At 50.0% G+C, this 26,456-nt stretch overlaps 1 protein-coding gene across 1 annotated transcript in view; it reads right to left on the bottom strand.

Annotated features, from left to right (window-relative positions):
* Nucleotides 1-706: 706 nt before the first annotated feature.
* The window catches only part of MYO15B (myosin XVB), a 31,309-nt gene continuing 5,559 nt past the window's right edge, over nt 707-26,456 (bottom strand). Inside the window, exons 5-44 of the mRNA XM_041486496.1 lie at nt 22,142-22,199; nt 20,485-20,615; nt 20,276-20,380; nt 18,480-18,715; nt 18,221-18,399; nt 17,489-17,561; nt 16,850-17,056; nt 16,679-16,758; nt 16,390-16,487; nt 15,851-15,938; nt 14,403-14,513; nt 14,163-14,257; nt 13,351-13,572; nt 12,795-12,891; nt 12,359-12,461; nt 12,240-12,298; nt 11,799-11,988; nt 11,592-11,682; nt 10,853-11,060; nt 10,162-10,277; nt 9,705-9,818; nt 9,374-9,492; nt 8,829-8,970; nt 8,597-8,708; nt 8,126-8,286; nt 7,752-7,864; nt 7,582-7,645; nt 7,283-7,355; nt 6,853-6,929; nt 6,400-6,476; nt 5,690-5,820; nt 4,654-4,748; nt 4,299-4,376; nt 4,047-4,155; nt 3,584-3,732; nt 3,104-3,231; nt 2,183-2,316; nt 1,566-1,699; nt 1,034-1,174; nt 707-766 (exon numbers count right to left, since the gene is read on the bottom strand). Of these exons, the coding sequence (XP_041342430.1) occupies nt 707-766; nt 1,034-1,174; nt 1,566-1,699; nt 2,183-2,316; nt 3,104-3,231; nt 3,584-3,732; nt 4,047-4,155; nt 4,299-4,376; nt 4,654-4,748; nt 5,690-5,820; nt 6,400-6,476; nt 6,853-6,929; nt 7,283-7,355; nt 7,582-7,645; nt 7,752-7,864; nt 8,126-8,286; nt 8,597-8,708; nt 8,829-8,970; nt 9,374-9,492; nt 9,705-9,818; nt 10,162-10,277; nt 10,853-11,060; nt 11,592-11,682; nt 11,799-11,988; nt 12,240-12,298; nt 12,359-12,461; nt 12,795-12,891; nt 13,351-13,572; nt 14,163-14,257; nt 14,403-14,513; nt 15,851-15,938; nt 16,390-16,487; nt 16,679-16,758; nt 16,850-17,056; nt 17,489-17,561; nt 18,221-18,399; nt 18,480-18,715; nt 20,276-20,380; nt 20,485-20,615; nt 22,142-22,199 (4,758 nt within the window). The remainder of the gene's footprint in view (nt 767-1,033; nt 1,175-1,565; nt 1,700-2,182; nt 2,317-3,103; nt 3,232-3,583; nt 3,733-4,046; nt 4,156-4,298; nt 4,377-4,653; nt 4,749-5,689; nt 5,821-6,399; nt 6,477-6,852; nt 6,930-7,282; nt 7,356-7,581; nt 7,646-7,751; nt 7,865-8,125; nt 8,287-8,596; nt 8,709-8,828; nt 8,971-9,373; nt 9,493-9,704; nt 9,819-10,161; nt 10,278-10,852; nt 11,061-11,591; nt 11,683-11,798; nt 11,989-12,239; nt 12,299-12,358; nt 12,462-12,794; nt 12,892-13,350; nt 13,573-14,162; nt 14,258-14,402; nt 14,514-15,850; nt 15,939-16,389; nt 16,488-16,678; nt 16,759-16,849; nt 17,057-17,488; nt 17,562-18,220; nt 18,400-18,479; nt 18,716-20,275; nt 20,381-20,484; nt 20,616-22,141; nt 22,200-26,456) is intronic.

Below are 26,456 nucleotides of genomic sequence, written 5' to 3' on the forward strand. Positions count from 1 at the left end.
TCCATGGGCACGGAGCCATCATTGAAGTCTGACAGCTGCATGGCCATGACTGACTTCTTTATAGTAGAGGGAAGCATATGCATATAATTATGTCAGTGAGAAATTAATTAACAGTAAACTTCCTTACCATTGCAGCTCAATCTGTGCCCCAGCATATGTGTTAATTGTATGATTAACACTGATCAGCTTTTTAGGATGCTTTCTACAAATTGCTTCACAAATCCTGCTACAGGATCTCTGCATATCAATTCAGAGACAAATCTGGCTCCTGGAAAACACCAGCAGCCCCTGCAGCCTCAGCTGGGCATTGGGATACACAAATCTCTAGCAAGCACCAGGCTTTGCTCATAATAATTAATTCAAAACAGAAAGGAGGAGTTGCATGGTGCAAAGCTTGCAGGCAAGTGCTTGCTTTGGGTCAGCTGCTCTTTGTTGGAACGGGCTGTGGTGTGGAGAGGCCCTTGGGGTTTGTTTAGCCACAACATGGATTGTTTCAAGGAAGTGCTTGAGGGCTGAATGGCAGGTCACGAGGGTTACGGTCACTCCATCAACAAACGCTGTGGTGGCATTCTTAGAAAGCAGCTGGCTGAGGTCTTGGGTGTCTTCTGGAAGAGTTCTCTCCCAAAGACAGGTCAGGGAGCACTGACCAAGTTCAGAGAAAGAGAAACAGTGCTGTTTTCCTTGGCCATTCTCCTCCTTTTAGGCTCTAGGAGCGCAGCTCTGTTTTATCCAGGATGACAACAATCGTGTGGTACAGTTCTTTGGCCTGTCAAAACACAAACCGGCATCAATCACCCTGCCCCGGAAAGAGCTGCTTCTCCTACTTAAATATCCCCATAAATCACTTCCCATAATTAAATACCAGCCATGTGCTGGGACCAAGCTGCACTTCAGAGCCTGGAAATGCAGTGTCCCTCTCCTCCTTTGGGACACGAGAGAGGAGCAGCACCATCCCTCAGCAGAGGCTCAGCTGGGCAGGGAAGGGCAATTTGGGAGGTGCCAGGAGGAAGTTGCAGGCCCAGGCTGATCTCACCTGTGACAGTTCCAGCCACAGGGCCTTGGGGCTGGCAGGGGAGCCATAGTGGAGCTCCAGGCCGGGAAGGCCCCCGTCGGAGATGGGCCTCAGCGTGCGCATCTTCTGCAGCTCCTTCAGGGGAATGACCCGCGACACCGCCTGCCGGGGGAAAAGCCACCAGCCACTCTCAGGAGCAGTCCCCAAAGTGAAACCATCTGATTCTCACCACAAGAGCCTGTGGAAAGCTGAGGGAAGGCCTGGGGCACAGGGTGGTGTGTGCAGGATACAGCCCTGGAACTCCCACAGGTTGGGGACAAACAGGAATGTGTTCTACATTTAGTTTTGATGTGGATTGTTCTTGTTAGCATAAACACTGGACTTACAAAAGAGCTCATGACAATAATGCCTGTTGCACACTCTCTTGCTCTGGGCCAGTGCTGTTGTCAGAGTGGCTGTGATGCTTCCAGGGAAGTCCAGCCTCTTCCTTCACAAGTTCTTCTAAAGTCACAGTTCATATCTGACAGACAGCAGGGGGGATTGTCTGGCATACCTGGCTGGTGCCATCCACCACAATGATCTCCTCCTTGTTCACACCAAAGAAACAGGGCACAGGGATCGTGTTATCACTGATTCTCTCCACTATGAAGATGGCGTAGTCAAAGAAAGGCAATTTCATCAGGTGCTCTAGAAGAGAGCAAAAAGTGGCCTGAGGGCAGCAGCTTTCAGCCAACAATTTACTGCACCCGCCTGGGGTGGTAAAAGCTGCCAGTGCTCCCAAGATTTTCTACATTAAAAAGTAATGTTGACAACTCCTGCCTCCCTCCCTGGCTTCTGAGACTCAATTCTCAGCGGCCTGAGTGGATGTCCTGTCCTTTTCTGACTGGAAAACAGAAATGCAGCCAGAATATCAATTAAAACACCGCTTGTACAGAGCTCTGAAAGTCCACTGCAGACTCCTACAAGAGATGGAACTTCTACAATCATCACCGTGCTTGGGAACAAGATCTAATCCACAGTGAGGAGCTGTCAGGGAATTCCATTCTCATGGCTCATTCCAGGCTCCAAGAACCATCAACAACCTCATGAATTGTCCCAAAAGTACATTCAGAGCAGCTTCCAGAAGCTGAAACAGCATAGAAACTGAGGGAGATCTGGGTGTCTCCTCACCTATGAACTGGATTTTTGCATCCCGTGGCTGGAGGGGCTGCCTCTTTCTCAGCAGTGTGGCCACGTGGTTGTGCAGAGCCTTGAGGCTGATGGAGGACTGCAGGCTCTTTGGAGTGTATTCCTTCAGCTCTTCCCTGTGCCAAAAACAGATTCTAATTCATCCCCTGCCCAGCTAAAATCAAACATCAGCCAGGGGATTAAGAGGAAGGAGGGGATGGGGCAACAATTTTCCACTGTATATCTGGGAGAGGAAGAGCACAACAGGTAATGCCTGAGTTGGGTAAGGTGGAAGGAACAATCAGAGACCAAGTGAGACCACCCTTGTCCACAGAGAATTCAGCTGTGCACCACTGACCAGTGCATGGAGAGAAATCCTTCCTTTCTGGAGACAGCAAGAGCTCCTCAGTGCCCAGCAGGGTTGTGCCATTTCCCTGATGCTTTAAGGGGATCTGATGGAGGCATTACCTCAACTCCAAGTCAAAGTGCATAAGGAAAGGAAGGAGTGGCAAAGTACAGCTTGGAACTGCAGGACTGAAGGTTTCCAGTATCCAGGGACAATTTTGTTCCCACTGGGCATCCCACTACAGTGGGATTTCAGGTGTCCAGGGTTGAAGCCTCTGACACTTGTGAGAGAGAACAAAGGAGGATTCACCCAAACCATGAGCTCATGTCCTTCCTTCTTGGTGTCACACTCTCATGACCCTCTGTGTTCTCCAGAACTGGATATTAATTATTCAAAGAGGACTTCCCCTTCCTTCTTGGTGTCATGGCAATCAAATGAAATGACCATGGCACTCTCATGACCCTCTGTGTTCTCCTTGGACATTTCTTAATTATTCAAAGAGGACTTCCAGGTACCTGCCCCTAACCCCTGTGGTGCCTATGGCCATCACAGAGAGATCCCCTCTGCCACAGACATACCTGGAGGGAGCAGAGTTCTGCTGCTCCACTTTGGCCCAGTGCTGGAACATTGCCAAAAGGCCCACCTGCATCTCCATTTCTTTATTCTGGTTCAGCAGGATCCTCCCATTCAGGTAATCCCACACCACCTGAGGAACAGCACAGCAAAGAGGCCTTTGTTAAAGCTGCCAGAGGGTACAGGCAAGCCTGGGCAGTGCCAGGCTGCACAGACCCACATCCTGCCTTGCTGATAATGCAAAACAAAGGCTCTCTGAGCTCAGGAAGAGCCTGGAGAACTGCACAATGTGTGGAACAGCACTGCTCCAGGCTAAGGCCACAGGCACAGAGCTTTCCTGGCATCCACAGCTTCAGTGTTCAGTCACTCCCAGAAACAGCACACAAAGCCTATCAGCCCACCTGCTTTTTCAGGCCCCTTGGGACACTTCTGTTGGCTGGGACACCACATCTGTCCCTGCTAGGGAGGGTCTTGCTCTTGCTTACCTGTCCATAATGGACATCTGTGTAAACTTGGTTGTCAAAGTGCAGAGGTGTCCTCCAGATGAGCCTGCGTAAGGTCACAGTGACCAGCTTGTCCTCCAGCAGGTAATCATGGAGATACTCCTCCAGTTTTATTGGCCTCACCATTTTACCTACATGACACAGAGAGAGGGTCATCCATCCCCATCCTTCTTGGTGGAGAGGCTGGCACTGGAGCCTTCCTGCCCACCTCAGTTCCACCCTGCCCTGAGACTCCAACCATCAGCCATTGCAAAGGGACACAGAACCCCACATCTCTTCCAGAACAAGCAACACAGCCCCTGAGAAGGATCAATCCTTAACCCTAATACAGAGGGAAACTGCCCAGGAGGCAGCAAGGGTGGAGGAACTATTCCAAGCAGGAGCTGTGATGCTCCCTTTGCAGAGGCTACTGGAAGAGAGAACCTCTATGCTGGTCTCTACTTGCCAAGATTTTTGTCGTCATTCCTGACAGCAAAGAGAACAAAGTCCTGTGTTTCTTGCTGTTCACCTATTCCCATCTGCTCACAGATCTCCTGCAGGAGCTCCTTGGCCACCTGAAGCAAGGAAAGAACGAAATGAATACCCTGACCAGGCAAGCCCAAGAGCAGGCAGACACATTGTTCCTTGTCAGATAAGGGATTTCCCTGGTGTGGCTCAGAGTCCAGACCAATGAAGGAATTCACAGCTGGAAACTCACAGTGAATGTCCTGATCCTGGTGAGGTACTCCATGCCTCCAGGCATCAGCACAACCAGCCGGCGGGCACCGTGTCCCTTCTGAAAGGACAAAGTTCAGGCAGCAAGACATGCAGGGTCCCATCTGCCCCAGGCATTTGTCCCTCTCCTTCCTCATCCCTGCTGCCACTGCTTGCCCACAGCACCTGCCTCTTCCCTGCCCGCTCCATGGCACGGCACTTCCCAAGCTCCTTCCATGTACACGCTCCATTTCCTCTCCTGAAACACCAACTGCCCCTGTCACACTGCACGTGGCACCTCCAAAGCCTCCTCTGTGTCCCCCTTCCAGCACCCACGCCACCTCCCTGCCCCTCCATACCAGCAGTGCCTCCATCTCCACAGGGAAGGGCAGGTGCCGACGGCCCCCATACAGGAAGTTTTTGCGCAGGTTGCTCTGGCAGATCTTGGCTATATCTGCAGGAAGAGGAAAAAGCTCCATGTGCTGAGCCAAATAAAGAACTAAACACAGTGTCCTGTGGTGTTGGGTCATCCTGGCTGGGTTGAGTTTACCCCTTGTCTTAGGTTGCATGATGTGGCTGGCTGTGCGTATTCTATTCCTATCTGTTAGAGCTGGGGCAGTTCTCTGCTGTTGATTGGGCAGCTTTTCTCTTTTTCTCTCCCACAATCAATCCTCCCTCCAGCAGATCTCTGCTGTCCATGGCCAGGGAGTGTCCCTGCAGGGCTGATCAAATTCCAGCATCCCATGGGGAGATGCTCCGCCCAGGGCAGGAGCCAAGCATTCCTGCCTGGATACAATCTGAGCCTGGAACAGCACAGCAGCCTTTGCCCACTGCATTCCCAGAGGAGCAGCTTTCTCCTGCCCTGCATTCCCAGAGGGAGAGCAGGCCCATCTCCAGCAGCCCTGGAGCTTCAGAGGAAAACTCCAGCCTTGTCCAGGATCCCTGCTCCAGCAGAAGCACAGCTGGCACTGCAGGAGGGCTGAGCCCCCATGGGATGGGACTGTGCCACCACCCTGACACACAGGGCTCAGGGCATGTTCTGACTCTGGCAATGTTGTTTTGTATTACTGCATTTCTATTTTTAGTTTCCTAGTAAAGAGCTATTATTCCTATTCACATATCTTTGCCTGGGAGCCCCTTAATTTAAAAATTATAATAATTCAGAGGGAGGGGTTTTACATTTTTCATTTCAAGGGAGGCTCCTGCCTTCCTTAGCAGACACCTGTCTGTTCAAACCAATACACCCCTGGTCACTGCTAGGGGAGCAAAGAGCCTTGACCTCACCTCCCACCCTGCCGGGACACATCCAAACATAACAGTGTCCAGGACAGAGGAATGACAGGATAGGGAGATTAGATCCGGAATATTTGCTTTACAGGACACAAACAGTCTTACCGTGGTGGGTGCTGGATGGATCACTGCTGGCCAGCTGCAGGAACTTGGTGGCATAGGGCATCAGGATTTTGGAAGGCAGGAAGTATCCAGTGAGCAGGTTTAGGAGCAGCCAGCCCCGCAGCTCGCTCTCCCTGCGGATCAGAAAGGATTGTGGGCACCTTGGGACAAGACAATTCCTGCTCTGAGCAGCTCAAAGTGAGCTTGTGCCCTTCTGAACACCTCTGGCAGCTGGCAGAAAAGGAGATGTCAGCCCTTGGTCAGAGGTTTCTTGTGCTGAGTAAGAGATTGATTCAGTTATTCCAACAGCAAGCAAAGAAAAGGAACAATAAAGGCCACTCCAACACCACTGCTGCCACCTCCCAGGGCAGCGTGGGGCCAAACCAGTCCTTGACTGGTGTTTATCAATTCCCCAAGGCTGGGAGGAGGAAATCTGGGCCCTGAGCAGCACCACAAGCAGGAGCCACCAGGAATGTTTACTGTGCCTGGATAGATCAGCAGCCAGAAATATAAGGAAAAATATCCACTAAAGTGAAAATGCCAGACTCAGGGACTGGCAAAATTTCCAGAGTGCTCAGCAGGAGCTTCAGCACTGGAGCAGCTGGGGACAACCCATCCTGAGGGGACACCCTCCCCCCTGGCCCTGGTGTCCCTGCAGCACATGGTTCCTCTCCAGCTGTGCACACACAGGAGCTGGCAGTGCTGGTACTCACTGCTGAGGGTTGTGGGTGACCTGTTTGATGACCTGGCAGTAGATTTCATCGTGTAAATTCTCCTTCTCCTTGCACAGCTGCATCCAGAGAGGAGAAAACAGCATCAGAGAGGGGATGAGAGCATCAGAGACATCTGTAGGTCATCTCTGTGCCCTACCTCTCCCAGCCTCAGAGCTCTGCAAGTTTGGCTTAAAGTTTGGGCTTTGCAGCCTCTGGTCTCTAGTGCTATTTAGGATCAAAGGAGGAGAGAGCAGAGGCAGGTTGTGCTCTCATCCAGACAGTGATACCCAGGGAAACCATTTACATGCAAACCCTCCCCACAGTCTGTTTCATGTCCCTTCCTCATGTAGGAGGTGACATTATGGCTCTCCCTGCTCTTTTCCTTCCCAGCAAGGTCTTGGCCCTCCATTCCCATTGGTGCTTCTGCACTTTGCCCAGGGGAAGCTCACAAACCTGAAGAATTTCATAGATGCATTGGACCTCAGTCTGGTGCTTGTGTTTTGGCTGATCTCCCATGAACCTCATCAGTGCTGCAAGGCAAAGCCTGGCCTTTAGTCTGAGCTGGGGTGGCTGTGCCATGGGGCTGGCAGTGGGCAAACAAATGTCCTGAAAACTTCTCTGCTGTTACAAGGCTTGCACTGGACATGTGGGGGCAGCCCAAAGCCCAGGCAGAGTGTTCTGGGACACTTGGCACTCAAGGCAAAGTCCCTTTTTGCTGGAAGCTCTCAGCAAGCACACAGGGGATTATGAACTGCAGAAATGCCTTAGAAGGGGCCCTCCTCACCCAGTTTCCACTCCCACTGAGCCCCACAATGTCTGTGCATGTCCACCCTGGCCACCCCACTCCCCCCTCTGCAGTGCTGTGTCCCAGGGAGGTCCTTACTCTGGAAGTTCTTTGTGGCCAGCTCGTTCAGCTCACTGTCAGAGTACCGCAGCAAAGACGCCTGGATTGGGACCTGCAGGGCCAGAGCACAGGGATAACCCAGGGCTGTGGGTCACACAGAGCTGTGCTCTGCAGGCTGCACCAGACACCTGAGCTGCCAGGATCCAGCACCAAAGAGTAGGGGACACCTAAACTTGTCCAGAGACTGCAGCCAAGGGTCTGTTCCTTGGCCATGTGGGGACAAAGCCAGAGGCAGTGCTGGAGCAGGGATTCTGGCTGTGGCCAGAGGCTGAGCTCACCTTGGTGTGCCGCACCAGCTCAGCCACATTCTTCTTCTCAGCAGACATCCCCTTCAGGCCCTGCCTAGACAGAGGAGAGGGAACATGCAGTCCAAGAAATAGCCCCAGAAACAGCCTGGGGTGGGTCAGGCTACCCAGGTCCTGTTTGGGAAGGAGCATAGGCTACTCACATGGACTGAGCCTCTCGGAAGTAGGTGGTGGCAAAGTCAATCATGGTGTAATGGTCACCAGCAGGGACTAACATGGTGCTGGTGGCTTCTGGTGTCAGGCTGAGAACAGAACTCTGCAGGAACACCACCAAACCCACCCTAAAACATCAGCTGAGGAACTGCAGTGTGTATTCTCAGCTGCCAGGCCTCAGTGTGTGTGGTGCCTCCCCTCCAACACGGTGATAGATTTGAGTGTCTCATCTGCAAAGACTAAGCACTCATCCTCTTCCCTCTGCCCTCAGAGGTCAGACACCCCCAGAGCCATGGATCCACCCTGGCAGCTCCTGCTGAACCCAGCCATGTCCCCTGGGTGTCCCTCCCCAAGGACTGCTCACCTCCCTGCTGGTGTTCCTGCTCTCTGGGCGAGCTCTCATGCTCTTCCTCTGCTCTCCCCGTCTGTCCATGCTGCTGCTGAGGTAGTCAATGGCAGGAGCCAGCTGCACCAGGCTGGTGGGGAAGAGACCACAGCGGCCACCAGTGGAGCCAAACTGCCACCCTGGAAAAGGAACAGAGAAAGGATCAGGAACCAGGGCAGCTGCCAAGAGAAATGAGCACTGAAGCTCTCTGCTAACAAAGAAGAGCATCAGACTCACCAGGTTTTCCTGCATACTCAGGAAACATATATATATATATATATATGTATATATATAACATATATTCCTATAACTGAGGCAACTGGGACAAGGCTTGTCTGGCAGAGCTGGAGGCTGATGATGCCAGCCCACCCTGTATTCCTCTGGTTTTGGGCACCATGGGTCCAGCAGACCTTTGATCCTGGTCCTGCCAATCCCAGCACACCCCCTCACCTGGCTCCACGCCCTGCATGGGCAGCAACTCGATGAGGTCACCCTTCTTGAAGCTGAGCATGCTCTTGTCATCCACGATGTAGCTGCGCAGAGCCACGACGTAGTTGGTGTCCTGGGAAAAGGCCGTGGCCAGGTCAAATCTCATCCCAGGGATGTGAAGGGCTTGGATCGTGGCATCCCATGGGCACTCTCAGTTTCATCTGGGACTACTGCACTCCAGCTGCTGCCTCACCTGCCTCAGCTCCTGCATGAAGAGTTCCACCATGGCCTTGATGCACGGAGCCTTCGGAGAGTGCAGGATGAGCTGCTCTGTCTTCAGGGAGAACTCCAGGGAATTGCTGCCTTTCATCTCCACTGCCAGTACATCTGCAAAGCTGGGAACACAAGCCAGCATGCTCAGGCTCCTTCTGCCAGAGGTTGGGATGCAGAACATGGGAATGGCAGCCCATTCCAAGGACTGGGAACGGAGACATGCCTCAACATTCTCCATGTTGGCCTTCCTCCAGCTGCTCATGGCTTTCACCCTGAGGAGCTCGCTGTGGTGGCACAGGGAGCTGATTCACCCCAGCCCTCACTTGTTGTAAGCAAAGCTCAAGGTAGGAAGGAAAAGGAGAAGCCAGACTCATTAAAAGGAAGGTCAGTGAATCACAGCTGGCCTAGGATAATCCTACAGAGTACAGCACAGCTCGGAATTTTTAGCTCCCCCATTCAGATTGCCTCCAACACCCTGCCAGACACAAACTGTCCTCCTGCAGCAGCCAGGGCCCCTTTGCTCACCAGTAGCTGCATAGGATCTTGAGGTGCTCAGGTCGGTATCCAGCTGCTTTCTCCACCTTCAGCAGCCGCATGCCCCGGTGAGAAACACCCAGGAGCTGCACATCACTTCCCTTTTCACCCTGTAAGGGAAGTGCAGCACAGAGAACCAAAGGCTCCATCCCACCTGCACAGGTGGCAGCAGGGAAAGGAGATGCCACACAAGAGGTGTGAAACCCTGCAAGGTATGGAAGGTACAGAATCACTGCAGTGTGGCCAGGCAGGGGGACAGAAGGAATGAACTGGAGCCACAACTAAAGCAAGCCCAGGGTATGGTGAGAGAATTAAGGCTCACCTGAACTGGGAAAAGGCGGGAGAAATAGTTGGCCCAGTTGTCCCGTGCAGCCACTACAATCCTCTTCTTGATCCCCTCCTCCTGAATGGACTGGGCATTGTTGCCAACTCGGAACTCCACTAGCAGGGTTACAAAACAGTTACTTGCTTAGAAAGACCAAGGTGGCCAAGTCTCCCTCTTCCCAGGGATTCATTCCCAGCAGTCCCTCTGTGTTCACAGCACAGCAAACCACATGCACAGGGGAAAGGACACTTGCACATACCAGTCTACTACTGGTTTCCATCCCTCTCTCCAGATTCCCCATGACATGATCCCCTGCCCCCAACTCCTGGGTCTGGGCTCCCAGAGTTATCTTTGTGCTCTTATCTTACATTGAGTGCCTATGACCAAAAAAACCCATTTTAACCAAAGATGGGATGAGCTCCCCCCCAGCCAATCCTCAGCTAAGGAACTGAACCTCTTTGCGCAGAAAAATTTTCCAGGCAGGGTCAACATAGGAAAAGCTGACACTGGTGGTGAGCTTGTACAGCTGGGTCTTGATCCCATCATCACCTGCCACTGTCACAGCAGAGTCTGCATGGGAAGAAAAAGCAGTGAAGATGGGCTCTGAGGGTTACAAGGTCCTGTCCACCCATCAAAGATCTGCTGGGAGAAAGGGGACAGTTCCTGATGGAATATTCCTGACAGGGAGGTCAGTAACCAGCTCATGTGAGCACAAATCAGTCATTCCCAGAATTTCTGGTAGCATTTACACTTCCACTGTCTAGCCACAAAGTTCATTGCTAAGAACAGAAACACTCTAGCATGGGGAGCACTGAGCCTCCCACACAAAACACTCTCCCAGTGCTTGAGTTGGAGACAGGTTTCACTTTGTGTCACTTTGTCTGCTAAGAACAGAAACACTCTAGGCATGGGGAGCACTGAGCCTCCCACACTGAGCCTCCCACACTCTCCCGGTGCTTGAGTTGGAGACAGGTTTCACTTTGTATCACTTTGTCATTATAAACATCTCCCTGGTCTCACACAGTCACTCAGTCCCTGGCACTGCCTAATGCCAGGACCTGTGCCATGACTCTCCTGGGCTGATTCCAGCCCCATCCCCTCCCTGCCCTGCTACCAAATCCCACATGGATGAAACCAATACTCACCCTTCCCTGTGGGCTCCTGCCTGCCTTGGTCCTCAGGTGTTGGTGGGGGGAGAGAAGGAGCAGGAGGGGCCTGGGCAGCTGGTGGGGCACCCTCTGGTTTGAAGATGGACAGGAGAGGCAGCTGCTTTTCCTTGATAGAGCTGGAAGCTGGGCCTGGCTTGGGCTTGACAGGTGGAGGTGTTTTCTTCTCCTGTGGCACAGGAGATGGCTACAAGACAACAAAACCATTTGAGCCAGTCTTTCCCTGGGTTCTGTCCTGACACTGCTGTTCTAAATCATCTTGGGGCAGCAGCCCACCCCTGGAGCAAGATCTGTGTGAACAGCCCACCACTGCCTTTAGATCAACACAAAATCTACAAAGAGATGATCAACCAAACCCAGACGACTAAGCATTTGGCATCAAAGCCTCCAGTTTGGAAAGGAAAAAAGGATGTTAACAAGCCAAAGCTTTGGTGCCAAACATGGAGAACATGAGTTGCTTGCTTCCAGATCAGACTTTAGCATCTGACAATAGGACTTGCTGCTCCAGAGCCTTTTCTTCAGGACCTCAGATGACTTTACAGACTGGAACCAGTCTAGGGTGGGCAGGATCATGGTGTGAGCTCCCAGCTATCTCACAACCCAACCAGAAATCACCTGGCTGCTACTGCAGCACCAGGGAGATCCCAGCCTGCTGGATATGGGATGGACAGGCTCTCTCTGCTGAGCTCCTGAAGTAACCAGAGAGCAAAGAACTCACTGATCGCTGAGGTGAGGGGTTCATCATTCCCAGCTTGGCCAGAGCCTCATTTTTGGGGTCGTTCTTCTTTACAAATGGCTTGGATACTCTCCTGCAAGGGAACATGGAACAACATTATGTGGTTTGGGCACAATGGAGCCACTGGCAGAGCTGAGATAAAGAACTCCCATGACCCTCCTGCCCACAGGGGGGATCCCACACTCTCACCTGGCGGGCTGGACGGGCTGGGGCTCAGGGGCTGGTCTGCTCTGGTACATTTTGATGATGTTCCCGATCTCACGGCTGGGTGCAGGACGCTTCTCGGGGCCTGAAGGCTTCACTACAGGTGGCTCCTTCTTTGGTTTTGGTGTTTCCTTTTTTGGCTTTGGCTCAGGAGGTGGCAGAGGGGAGGCAGGAGCTATTGAGGTGACAGTTTTAATCAACAGACCAACAAAGACACAAGAGAAATCCCTTTATCTCACTTGACCTTCCCTTTCTTTCCCTCTGATGCTGACTGGCAATGGCCTGACATTCCTCTTTCCTCTCCCATCAAGATGCAGACTCCCAAAAGAGCCAGATCCTTCTCTCCTCTGCCTAAATCCTGGCCTAATGTTCCTAGAAAGGTCTTCCTTGTCAACCTGCTTGAGTCTCCACTGCACAACATCTTACCTGGCTCTGGTTTAGGGACAGGCTTCTCTTCTTTCCTCTTCTCCAGCTCCTCTTCTTTCCTTTTCTCCAGCTCCTCTTCTTTCCTCTTCTCCAGCTCCTCTTTTTTCCTCTTCTCCAGCTCCTCTCTTTTCTCCTCCTCCTCCTCCTCTGTTGGCTGGGGTTTTGCTGGAGGAGTCCAGGTTTTGCTAGGTCTGACTTTCTTCACTCGAATGCGCTGCTCTCCTGAATAGAAAGGGGAACTTGAGCTAGTCTAAGCCACACCAAAACCTGGCACAGATGGCACAGCTCTCACTCTTGCCTCAGTCAGCAAAAACCTCTTTTCTAGAGTGAGGCAGGATGTGGCAGTCACATGCCCAGAGATTTCTAGAAAACTGGCCCCAGTACAGCTCACAATCTGAATTGCAAGAACCCCAAACTCCTGTACACACATCACCAGCAGCTCCTGCAGGGATTAGCTGGATTCCAGACAGGGAGACAAGAACAGCTGGGCATGCCAGGAAGGCTGCAGAGCAAGCTGTTGTGATGAGTGAAATTCCAAAAGTGGCAGACACTCACCCATCTTCTGGAAGTACTCTTTCTTCTGCTGGAAGGTTTCCCGAGGACAGTCATCATCTTCACTGCTGGAGAACTCCTCTTCCACGTAGTCATAATCCTGCAGACAGTGCACAACTTGTTTAGTTAGCACCAGCCAGTAGTACCTCTGCAGTCCCCTTCAGCTCAGGGGTGATTTTGTTTCAATCTGATCTAGAACCTCTCCACATCCAGGAGTGTCCCAATAGGTCAATTTCTAACACAAGGAACCCTCAGCCAAGCACAGAGAAGGGGGATTATGTTAGAGGCCCAACACAGCTTGCTGGAAGATAAAGAACTCAGAGTAATTAATTCTTCTGTGGAAAAATTCAGCTTAACTGGAAATGAATTGGCCAACCCTGCAGCCAAACCTCCACAGAGCAAAAGCCACTGAGGTTTGATCCTTAAAGACTGAGCAAGCAGAATTTGAAAGGTCTCAGTATCATCAGGAAGCACAAATCTCTGCTCTCCTCCGGATGGATGCAGAGCAAACACCAAACACGAAATTCAAACCAAATCCACCCCTGCTTGTTTCTCATACCGGCTCTTTTGCCTTGGCTGGTGGCTCTGGAGACCTTGATGGTGTTGCAGCAGCCTGGCTGCTGGAAGGCTTCTTGGGTTTTGGGAGAGTGGCTGGGGCTGAGGCTTGTGCTGGGCTGGAGACTCTTGGCCTTGAGTTCTCAAAAGACTTTTGCTGCTTCTGCAGCTCCTGCTGCTGCTGCTGCTGGGAAATGCTCATGGCTTGAAGGGTCATCTGCTGGGCCTGGGGAAGGAATTGCAATGTCCATGAGCTCTAGGCTACACAAACCCAGCCATCAGTCACAGCCTGTCCTGTTTTTTCACTGTTAATCAATCCCAAAACATCCACATAGTGCATGGCAAATTTCACAGTGTGTGGACAAGGCATGCCCAGGGAGTCTTCTCCCACCTGGCCAAGGATGCAGAGCTCCTAACACCCCTCAAAGGCTCAGCTGCCAGCCTGGGACTGCCATGCACTCACAGAGCTTTGCACAGAACGCAGAACACTGCAGACCTGTATCTGTAGCAAATCCCAGCTTAAAACCTCATGGGATCTACAGCTGAATCTTCTCAGGGCCTGCTCCTGTCTCTGCTCTTCACTCACTGATGGTGCCTCAGTGTCCCCATGAACACAAAGAGGCAAAAAGAGGGTTCTCAGTTTTCCAGTCTTAAATAATGCCCACTTTATAGTGGGGATTAAAATAGAGTTCACCCCAGCACGTGAGCAGAGAGTGACACAGAGCAGGCCCAAACAGGAGGAGAGCTGGGCTCCCCCTCCAAGGCACAAACACCAACGTGTGGCTCTTCCCCAGTTCCTGGGGCCCTTCCACTCACCATGAGCATGGCCTGCTGGTTGATAAAGGCTTGCTGCTGTGCTGCCAGCTGGCTGGGATCTACAGCTGGAACCATGGGCTGGGGCATCACCATGGCTGTGGAAGACAACACACACATCTTCAAAATCCTAGAGGTGAACATTCCCCACTGAGCCCCTCACATGACACTGAAATGCACAGGCTTCACTGACAGCCCCCTTCCACCCCCTGCCCTCTGCAGTTTCAGAAACACTGCTATTACCTGGCATAGGTGCAACCCCACCAACCCCTGGCATCATGGGCATGGCTGCTGGCATCCCCATCATGGAGGGCATGGGCTGGTAAACTGGTGTTTGAGTCATTCCAGACAAGCCTAGAGGCAAAAGACCAAGTGCACAGTGCTTTGGAGAATCCCAAATGAGGATGTCCTGAGCAGCCCCAGAGAGCACTTCTGGTGCTCTCCACGTGCACCAACCACAGCAGGACGCAGCAAAACTCAGGTGGAAAAAGGAAAACTAAGAAAAATGTGTGGCCTGCCAGATTTTAAATAGAAGTATCCAGACTCTGTTTCTGCAGCCTAGCTTTGGACACCACCATTCCTCATGATTAAGCTTGTAAATAATTCCTGCCTGTGTATGATTACAGAGGTTTTCTCTTGGGGAAATCTCTGGGGCTGGGACTGCTGGGACTGTCACATTGGTGTCTTTGCAGTGGGTGGCAAGGCTGGATGGACAAGGAGTCCTGGCCTGGATGGCATTGTGTGTCATGGGGAGGAGCTGTGGGGAGAAAGGAATTCCTCTGCTCCCAGCAGTCAAGTCCCTTATGGGGTCACAAACAAACCCCACTGAGTGTGAAGCCAGCAGAGCAAGGGGTGTGGGGGTCAGACTCAGATGAGAGGAGTCAGCACACAGCACAAATCTACTGAATCATTATGTCCTCACCAGTGAGAATGGCCCTGGGATGACCATCATACACCTTACTCATCCAAGAAGCCATGTAAGTGACAAACTGGCCTCAGGCCAGTGATCTGTAACAGGGCTTGTCAGGCCCCAGAGCCTCTCCAATAGTCAGAAATAGTTCCTGTCTCAGGAATGACTGAACTGGACATTCCCCACCTTTCTGAGACTGCTGGGTGTGTTCCTACCCATGCAAATTCAGATTTGTCAGTGCCGTTAATATATTGGTGTTTGACTCCACCCTGCTGCAAATGCCAGAGTCTCAGCTCCACAGAAATGAGGAAAAGCAAAGAAACCAAACACACAAAGCAGAACCTCTTCAGGGTTCAGAGTTACTAAACCAAGGAATAGCTACAGATGATGGGAAATTCTGTAAGGAAGTAATAAAAAAGATTAAAACCACCCCTGATAAAGGCACCAACTGTTCTGTGAAAGCGTGGGGTCAATAGCAGGTGAATACATGGCTTACAAATATTTGTCTAGGGAAGAGGTGGCCTGGGTCAGAAGCAAGCTACTTGCTGCCTTGACCCCAAGGCCAGCTCAAAAGAGAAATTACAAGCACAACAAAGCAATTCCCTTATCTAACACCTCTGCAAGGCACCTGTCTCACCTGGGAGTGAGGAGTGCAGCCTGTGCTAAAGCCCAGTGCTCTGGATGAACCAGCTGAACATGCAATAATTAGCATTTAAGGGGCTCCCTGACTTGTGCTCACTGAAGGTCATGTAGTCCCAGGTGTCCCCATGCCCTTACAGACCTGTAGAAGGAAAGATTCCTCTCTGTGTGGGGCCAATCTTCCCACCTCCTTTCATGCGTCTGGTGAGATTCTCCCTGTTCTCCATATCCTGCATCAAAAGAAGCCCAGAACAGTTATTTGAGCTCAGAGAGACAGACTTCCCAGAGGGAAAGACATTCAAAGGCGTGTCTGAGCCAAGCAGGGACAGTGAATAGGCAGGAAAGACTTGCAGAATTCACAGGGACTGGAGAGCTGCAGAGAGAAGGCAGGAGGGAACATCAGGGCACTTACAGATCCTCTGGAGCTCTGATGCAGCACAGGGCTGAAGAGATCATCCACATAGTGATCCAAGCCCACAGGGTTCCTCAGGTCATCTCTAAATCTTGGATCTGGGAGCAGACAGAAGTCTGGTGACAAGGCAGGTAACTTCCCAGAGGGAAAGACATTCAAAGGCGTGTCTGAGCCGAGCAGGGACAGTGAATAGGCAGGAAAAACTTGCAGGATTCACAGGGACTGGAGAGCTGCAGAGAGAAGGCAGGAGGGAACATCAGGGCACTTACAGATCCTCTGGAGCTCTGATGCAGCACAGGGCTGAAGAGATCATCCACATAGTGATCCAAGCCCACAGGGTTCCTCAGGTCATCTCTAAATCTTGGATCTGGGAGCAGACAGAAGTCTGGTGACAAGGCAGGTAAGAAACCCTCCCCTGCCTCCAGTCCCTATTAGTCATGGTTCAGAGGGGAGCTCTTCAACAAGAAGAATCACCTGACTCCCCCTCTGCCCTGATGCCCTGCCTGGGGCCCATCTGGCCCTTCCCAGTGTCAGCCACAGTCCTGGGCTAAAGCTCACCTGGATGGAGACCAGTAAATTCTGGAGGCAGGCTGGGTGGGGGGAAGGCAGGGGCCTGGATACCTGGAGCAGGAGGGATCCTGTTGGAGAGGAAAATGAGATAAGGACCAGAGTGCTGGAAGGTGGGTGACAGGGCCACAGGTGGTGAGGCAGGAGGAATTGGTGGCTCACATGTCCAGGTCAGAGGACTGCAGGATGCTCCTGTCCCTTTCTGGAGTGATGGGGTACTCAGTGGGGGCCCGGGAGGAGCTAATGAAGTTGCTGGTCTCCTCCATCTCTCCAATGAGGTCCAGCACAAAGTCACAGCCCAGCAGGTCCTGCCATGTGTTGCCAGTGAACATGGAGATAGACCACCCTCGAGTGCTCTTGTCACAGCCCCTGGGACAGGAAAGGTGTCCAGGCAGGCAGGGGAAAGGGAGAGGAAGGAAAACATTATATTCAGTTTATTCTTGCCTTGTCTATCCTGGCTTAAATCCTTTCGATTTAGGGTGTGAATCAACTATTAAGTGCCCAGGGTTAGGAAAAAAAGCTAGAATCATTCAAGATTTGTCCTTTTTATCCATTTTTTTTTTCTCTGAAGCTGCTCTCAGAGATCACATCAGTGGTTCCTCTCTTCCTAAAAAAGCCCATTGTTTATGGCTGAGGGTTATGTTAAGGGTGAAGAAGGGAGCACAGGCTGGAGTGGGCAAGAAATGAGTATTCTACACATGACCATATAAACCCCAGCCTGCAGACCAAACCAGGCTGAACCTTAGAGCTGGTGACATCCTCTTACACACCCCCAGACCTGATCCCATCCTCTGGCAGTACCTTGCACTCAGGATGCAGGCTGCAAATTGCTCCCCAGTCATCCAGGACTCCACCTCAGTTGAGAACTTCTCCTCTGGCACAGAGAGCAAAGTCAGTACCCACAGCCTCCCTGGCAGGACCCAAAGCAACACCCACATGGGACACAGGCAGAGCCCAGCTGGAAAGTCTCACACACTCCTGAGCAGGGCCAAAGGAGGACTGAAAGCTCATGGAAGGCTCCACATGGACACATTCACATCCAAAATATCTGTTTGATGGCACAGGCTGATATTTCCAACCTGACAGGTAAAAACCTGCAGTGTCCTGGTTTGCTTGGGGATCACTCCACTCACAAGGAGCCAGAGTAGGGATGTTCTGTGTTCAATTCATAGAGCTTCTGGCTGCTCAAGAGGCAGCTTCAGGTAATATTTGAGAAGGGCATAAATTCTCTGTAACAAAATCCTGCTGCATTGGCTGTAATGGGTAGCAGCCCTGTAGAGATGCACAGCCTGAACAACCCTCTGAGGAGCAGGGCCCAAACCCAGGACAATCTCATCCCTCAGCCTGAGAAGCAGGTCCCACCAAGCCCAGACTTTGCAAGTTTTGGGTCTAAATTCAGATGCTTGTTTTCCCCATGGTTGTACCAGCAAACAGCATTACTTAGTTGAGGGAATTGTTTCCCAAATGCTGATTTCTGCACTGGAAAAGTCCTTAGAGACTAAAAGACAGCAGAAGGGCAGAAGACTGAGTTACCATTAAAGGTATGAACATCCAGCACCATCTTCCCTCTCCTCTGGTTTGCTGTCCACTCCAGCTGGGTGGGAGGGTAAGCCCGAGAGGGCGCAGGCGCTGTCTCTGTGCACTGAGCTGCCGTCAGCATCTTGCGCTGGCAGACAGCGCTGTAGCCCTCCATGCCATAGTCTGACACAAACCTAGGAGGAGGAACTGCATGTAGCACTGCTCATCCCTCTCAACCCCTCTGTAAGCCTGCCTTGGCCTTTTCTCCTCTTACTTCAGCAGTGGCTTCTCCAGGGCTGGTGAGGGGCCAAAGCAGCTCAGCAGAGTGGCCATCAGGACCCAGCCTCGCTGGCTGCGCTCCGTGTCCGGGTTCCTCCAGGTCTGGGCAACCACCTGGCTGAAGATTTCATTGCGCAGAGCAGCATCACTCAAACCTCTCCCAGCAATGTAGTTGCCCAGCAGGACCTCCTGCCAGCCACGGAGACTCTGGTCACCGATGAAGCGCAAAATCTGGAAGCATTGGGGGCAAGAGAGAGAGAACTGGAGCTGTAACCCTCTGTCCCAGCCTGTGGTGGAAGGACTTGGAGACACCAGGACTCTCCGTAGCCAACAATCAGACTGGGGCCTGTCCTCGGGTTTTTGTGCACTACCAAAGTGCTGGGCAATTTGGGAGGCAACGTTTAGAGAGATTGGATCCTGACTAAAAGTCAGGGTGACTTCAGTCTCTTCTGAGGTATGACTCAGAATTTGGTCTTGGGCAAAATATTTTCCCTTGGGTAGGGCTTAGACACACAAGTAAATTACCACAGGATACTTGTTTCTGAGCCCACTGAGTGCTTAAAAGCCTTTGGTACAGTTAATATTATACCAAGTACTATGGGATGTGGTGTCTCAACACAGTCACTGAAGAAATGATTCAGCTTCTTGACTATGCATATCAACATCTTCAATGCTTCTTTAGTTTGTATTTATCACCCTTAGCTACAGAATTATTTCTTTCATCGTCTATACTTCAATATATCACAATTTTATTTTTTTCTAAAATGGACAGCTTTGGAAAGAGCATTTAAGCATAACAATACTTCTGAAAACACTTAATGGTACCAAGTGTGTCAGAGATTCACTGAGAAAAACAGGGAATGGTCGTTGTTTAGTTCTCATGGAATTCTTTGTAGCAAATTCCTCCTTCATTAGCAAGGAAGAAAAACTGCCTTTGATCTTTAGAAAAATAATAGTGTTCTGCTTAAACACAATCCTATTCACAAGATTTTGTTGAAGCTTATGCTCTTCTATAATTGGGATCACAAGGACAAAACAAGAGACTGTTTTTAGGTATTAACTTTCTTAATGGGCTTATTTTAATTCCATGTAATGCCCAAAAAGATGACCAGATTTACTTAGAATGAAACTCCAGATACTTTCTATTTTCAACCATTTTAAAGAAGAAATATATGTTTCACATCCACAGAGATGAAATAGCACCATCCCCTTCACACAAACACTACAGAGTGAGGGTGTGGCTCCAGGTGTACTTTTCCTGATGACAAAGTCCCTGCCCTTTTCCAGCCTTTAAACAACAGTTCACTGTCCTGTTGGGTACTGACACATCTGTGAGCCCGAGGTGCAATCGAGATGTCTGCTGTAAACCACATCATGGAAAAGATCTGGATTAAATGACACTTTTTTTATGACTGATAGATGAGCAAGTGGTTGAGAAGACAGACTTACCTTATCATTGCCACTGAGTCTGGAATATTGGGATATTAAAGTTTAGCAGTCCTATTCCTATATGTCCTGCCAAATTCTGAGGCTCCATCACCAGGCAATTCACTTTGACCCCAGTAGTCTGTGGCTGTTCTGTGCATCCCCAAAAACACAGCAACCTTAAGGGGCTGTGTGTGATCTCTGTCAGGCTGCTCCAGGGCCTAGAAGGAGCAATTTATTCTGCTTTTCCAGCCCTCCATGTATTTTAAGAACAATATACACCACCATCAACTTGTTGTTTAAAGGCATCAAAACATGGTCTGTGCCCACCTGTTCCTCAGCAAGGTCAAGAACAATGTCTCTTACCAGTTTGTTTATCTCAAGTGCACTCTCCTGGTGTGCAGCATCCAGGCGGGTTAAGGGGTGCTGCAGAGGCTGACCAGGGACAGGGAATTCTACAAATTCTGGCTTCTACAAAGAAACAAAAAGGGTAGAAATATTTGCTCCTGGTGTTGCTAAAACCAGTGTGTTTGCCCACAGGGGAGGCAGTGAAGAGAGATAAAAAGAGTTCCCACCTGGAAGTGTGATTTGATGAAGGAGGAGAAGGGATGGCTGTTGATGGTGGGTGGGAGGGAAAGGTTATCCTTGACCTTGACTTCTGGGGGCTGTGTCTCAGTTATCTGGTTGGCCTGTGCTTGGTGTCGACCTGCAAGGGAAGGAGGTGTGGTGTGGTGGCAGGACACAAACAAGTCACACAGCAGCTCCTGGCTGAGCTGCACCTCACCCTGCCGAGCCCCTGAACCAGCCCTGGCTCCAGGGACACCCAGCCCAGCCCTGCTGCCTCAGAGCCACAGCAGGCACAGCCTCGCCTCCCTGAGACCACAAGAACTCCCTTCAGGAGGGGGATTTTACAGCCTGATCTTTCAGACTCTTCTCCCCAGGGAACACCTGCAGATTCAAGACTGCTCTGCAGCCTTTGCAGGCAGGAAATGCTGAGCCCATACAGAGACACTGCTGACAACAGCCCAGTCCACAAGGAAATGAGAGGTCTTTGTAATGAGGGATTTCTCACGGGTAAGAGAGGAGCAAACATCACTAAATGAAGGGATTTCTCAATGCAGCACAGCTCCTGTGCATTCCTCTCTCCAGCTGTATCCCCGATGCTCTCCAATCCTCCCCATTTACATCCCATCAGCTTTCATTTCCAGCAGTTTCACTGTTCCCTGAGCCCCTCTGGCTTACATTGCTCACTAGACCAGCTGATAGTCCCTGGAGGGCTCTGCCATGAAATGTGAGCTATTTGGGAATCCAGCCCAGTCTGCTCCAATTCACCAGACTCTTCTGCCTGATTTTCTCCCTCACTGTCCCCCACAGAAGGCCACAAGCACAGCTGGCTTTGGCTTTGACACCACACAGACTGAGAGAGGCAAATCCTGCCTCAACCAATTTGCAGCTTGACTATTCACATTGTACAGAGAGCTACAGAGGAAACACAACTGCACAAAACAATCCTCAGGGTCAGATCAACAGCTTGTGAAATTATTACACTTAGTGGTATTTTGGTGATTTGAAAACCAATTGGTGCATCCCTAAATTGATAAATTAACACATACTCAATTTGTTATATTGCTACATCCTTGGACTGATAAATTGTTATATCTCAAGTTATTGCATTGTTCCACATCAAGCTGTTCCCCTGTTTCTACTTCCTTCTATTTTAAACTTCACTTTGAGGAAATAATTTTTAATGAAACCTAAAAATATTTATTTGAAATTGTCAAAACTGTCCTTTTCTTCCCCTTCAATTTCCTTAAAGATTTTAGAGTGGGTAAAAGATGGGTTTAAGTTTTTCCACCCCAGATATTCATCTCTGCCAGAGACCTGGGTTCATTAAGCAGTTTGCTGTCACATAACTTTGACCAAAGAGTTTTGCACCATCCCTGCCATCAGTTCTACCAGCCCAGCTCAAAAGAAGAGCTGAAAAATTAACAAAGATATTGATTTTCAAAGATATTGATTGTTCTGCCCCCCTGGCCCAAGTTGCTTTTCCTCCCCACCGTGTCAGGAAACAACATCCATGGTACCATTTGATCATGTTTACACTGCAATGATAATGAATCAAATCCAGCCCAGTGACAAGCAGCAGGGAGAACAAAGACATACTTTGATATAAACAAGGAAATACTCAGTGAAACAGTGCAGGAAAGGGAGGGAAGGAGGAGGATTTCTCACCTTCAAAAGAGTGCAGGAGGGCTGCAAGCTCTGCAGGGATCTCCAGCAGCCCCACGTCCTGGAGAGAAAAACAAACCAGTCACTGGCTGCCAGCAGAGAAAAAAACACATAAAACCCTGAGCTAAGACTGGGTGAAGCTGCCTTGGAAAAGCTGCCAGGACAGGGATGGAGCATCTGAGCCAAAGCAGTGACTTCTGCCTCCACAACATTCAGAGCCATTGCAGACAGGGAGGGATTGCATGAGCACAGCTGTGAGACATGGGTCAGCACAGGAGGGGAAGGGGAGCAATTCCTAAATAAAATATCAACTGCCACAAGGGGAAGGACAGGGAAGCTGGCTTTCTTTGACTCATCCCTCATTCCTATCAAGTGTGGCATATTGCACTGTAGAGATTGCACCTGAAGGGTAAGGGCCATTTCCTCTTGCACTTTCCTGACAGTTTTCTTTTGATTTTTCAGTATCCAAAAGTGCTGCAGCATAAAATGAGACCTGTTTCTGATCTTTGATATATGCTGGAGGTTCCTAAGAAAGCTCAGAGCTCTACCAGGGTAATCCAGAGGAGAATCTGACCAATGAGTCTTGATTTTTCACTGCTGCAGGGTAGGAAGCAGATGGGCCAATACAACACAGTGTGTCACCATCACTGCATGTAGAGTTAGCTCAGGGCATTTCAGACAGAACTACTCAGATTAAGGCACTATAAAACCAAGCCAAAGTCACAAAACAGGAGTTTTTGGGTTTTTTTGGTTTCTTGTTTTTTTGGGGTATTTTTTAAGATCTGCATAGTAAAGCCTCTTGTCACCAGCACATTATTCTGACATCTCTCTCCACATAAAACTTAAAGAGAGATTTGCAGCATTTTTGATCAGTTTGATTTTGTTCATGAGATACTTGACTTCAAGTCTGGCTTTTCAATGCTGCATTCAGGAAGTGGACTGTGAAATTCCACAGTTCTGGATCCACACCTGAGGAAGCAGGTGATACACCCAGGGCTAATTTTTATTGTTCTTACTGACAGATCTATACAGAATTGTGGATAATATCAATTCACATTCCCTTGATACAGACACTGCAGCAAATGTGTGTCCAGTCTAGACACATCAATAAAGGCATTAGTTAGAAGTGTTGATAGAAGCTAAAAGTGTTATGAAGCCTTTAATACATCCCTTCCTCTACATCATCTTCTGTCAATACATTTATGCAGAAGTGTCTCATCCCCACCCCTCACAAGAGAAGATGATCACCAAAAATAATCTTCCTTCCACCTCTGCAGACCAGGTCCAGTGCTGTGAGCAAACACAGTGCTCTGGCTCAGGACTGGTTGATGGTGCCTGGTAGTGCCCAGAGCAATGGAAACTCTGAACTAATGAGATATTTCTGTATTAGAAGGCCCTTGACACCATCTAACCTGCATTCTGTACCAGGTTCCAGACACGTGTGCCCCCTCTAGATGTTCTGTTGTTCCCCAGCAAACCTGGCCTGAGGAGGCACAAGGGAGGGAGAACACCTGGAGAACCTGATTTTTTTTTAGTCTCAGACCCCCCCAGACCATTTGACAACTCACCATTCCTTGGCTGGGACTATTCTCTGTGTCACCACAGGCCAGGGACCTCCTTCTTTGTTTCCTTTCCTCTAAACCTTGCTGTTAGGAGATGAAAAGGGGATAGAGGTTGGGAAGATGTGTATGAATTAAATTCCAGCTATTCTGGGGGCAGATGCTGAGGGTGGCCAGGAGATGGTGTCCTGCTCCAGCAGATAAAATCACAGAACAGCTACAGAGCCTTCCTGGGACCCCAACACCGTGTGTTGAGAAGGGGCTGCCCAAGCAAACACCTGAGCTTTGCTGAAACACCTCCTGCCCTTCATGACACAATTCAACAGCAAGAGCCTCCAGCACCTGCCCAGCATCCTGCCACACCTTCCCCTGCTGGGCATTGGATGTGGCTCAGGACAAAGGCACCCAGCAGCTGCCAGAAATATTCACCCATCTCCTTCAGCATCAAAGCACCTGATAACAGCCTGAACAGGACAGATGAACTTGTCCATGGAGAGGAAATCCTTTAGAAAGGAGGGAGGGATACCAAAAGCTAAACTCCCTCTCAGCTCTGCCCTTTCCCATCCATTCTATTGCTCCCCATCCTCATCACTCACCTGAGATGGGGAAGGAGGGTCTCTGTCTCCTTCTCTGCCTCTCTCCTGCCTGTCAGTGGTGCAGAGCACTGTGACTACATGGGAGCTTATGAGGGCTGGGCTGAGAAAGACAGTGACAAACTAAAGTCTAAAGGGCAGGGCTGTGGGGTGGGGGAAAGGAGGAACTTTGCAGCAGGTGAACTTTGAGACCTTTGCTGCTGGTACTGCATGTAAAGAGACCTCAGCAAACAAACACTGAAGGAACAGAAACAGATTCAAAAGAGCTGCACTGTTGTGGTTACCTGGGAGAAAGAAAATCTGGATCTTGTCCAAGTGGGAAGGGCAAGAAACAGAATAGAAACTCATGATGTGCTGGACATGGCAAGAGAGGAGGCACCTCTGCAGGTCTGTATCAACACCACTGTCCTTAACCCTCTGCCCCACCATGCCAGGAGCTGTGCTGGGTCCTTCCCTTGTAAAGCTGACAGCTATGAGATGTTGCTGCTGCTCTAAGGAAGAGTGGTCTGATTTCCTCTTTCCAGATTTATTTTAATAGCAAGGAAGTGGCCCTTTAATAATAAGGAAATGACCCTTACCCTTCAGGTGCAATATTTTCATTTCCCAATTTTATTTTAATAGTTTGTGCAGAATGCATTATACCCATAGGACAGAACCATGGCTCTCCCCTGTACACTATTTTCCATCTTCTCAAAAAACCTGCCATCCTGCTCCCACCCCAGCTGATTTCCAAGAGGCCAAGGGCTTGAGCAGCCTGAGGCAGCTGTAAGGGATCAGGGGAGGATCATCGTGGACTGAAAGAATCTTGCAATTCAGTCACCATCAGTAATGGAACTGGGCAACAAAAAAAAGCAAGATGAATGACTCGTTACAGCTTGAGCAGAGCAGCAGCTCTGAAAACCACAGATGGAATTAGCTCATCTCACACAGGGCAGCCTGGAGTGATGCCTGGAGAGGCTGCCTAGAACAGAGGCTAGACAGAGTTAGAGAATAAAGTAGGCATTTATTAAAGGCCTTCAACAGATACACCTTGGGCAGTGCAGGAGCCTGGCAGAGGCTACACCCAAGATGGATGATGGTCATGAGCTTTTCAGACAGATGTAAGTTTGGTCATTGACATATCAGAGGATAATTGTCCAATTACAGCTTCAGGTAATGAAGTCACTTTGCTTCCCCCAATTCACTTTTGTTTATACTTTTCAGGCCTGAAGCTGTGATGGTGACCTTGGTTCTCAGGCCTGGAAGGATTGTTTTTCTGACCAAAATGTGAAGAGAGCTAACTAACATTCTATATGGAGTTCAGAGTTATACCCTAATGCAGTACAGGATCTGAAAAACATAAAACTTAAGGCATCATCCCCACCCTGGCTCACACAGCCAGACCCATGAATCAGCTGTGTTTGCAATACCTGTGCCAATTGTGCATGTCACTTAGAGAGAGAAGGCTCCAGCCTCTCTGGTTCCTTCATTTGACTCCATTTATGTCAGACAGAGGGTGAAGGACACCTCACCTCACTCCCAGCAAACCTTCCAAAGGCATCCCTGCCCTGGCCTCACCCAGTCCCCAGCTCGCTCTGCTTAGGGCAGACACAGCCCCTCCTGTACACCTTGCTCTGTTGTTACCTGGCAGCGCTTCCTCCTTTGAATCAAAGGTCTGGAGATTACAATCATGGTTTTAAATTGCACCAAAGTCTTCTTCAGCCTCCTGTAACGCTTCCTAGATGTGAAAAACGCCAATCACTTGTTTTTCAAATTTTAAAAGTTTAATAGTAGTAATATAATTAGAATAATAAAGTTTGAACAATTGAGGTTAGAACAATATGAGACAATAAAAACAAAGAGATACGGACGTCCGGGTACCTTTTTCTGGGCATCACGAGCCCGAAAAAGAACACCCTTTAACAGAGGATTAACCCTTAAAAACAATCGCCTGTTGCATATTCATACATCTCATACATGATGCATAAATTCCATTCAAACACAGGATTCTGTCTGGTCACTGTCAACTTCTTCCTCTTAATCCTCATGCCGTCTTCCTGTCTGAGCGAGGTGGGAAGAAGTTAGTTTTCTGCTGATAAGGGAGCAATAAATTCCCTTTCTCTGAAAGATTTAGGTGTCCTGTGGCGTCTATCTGGTGCAAGTCCTTTCTTAACCAAATATCTTACA

The sequence above is a fragment of the Pyrgilauda ruficollis genome, unplaced genomic scaffold (genome assembly GCF_017590135.1).
Source record: "Pyrgilauda ruficollis isolate IOZ18807 unplaced genomic scaffold, ASM1759013v1 scaffold77, whole genome shotgun sequence".
Classification (NCBI taxonomy): domain Eukaryota; kingdom Metazoa; phylum Chordata; class Aves; order Passeriformes; family Passeridae; genus Pyrgilauda; species Pyrgilauda ruficollis.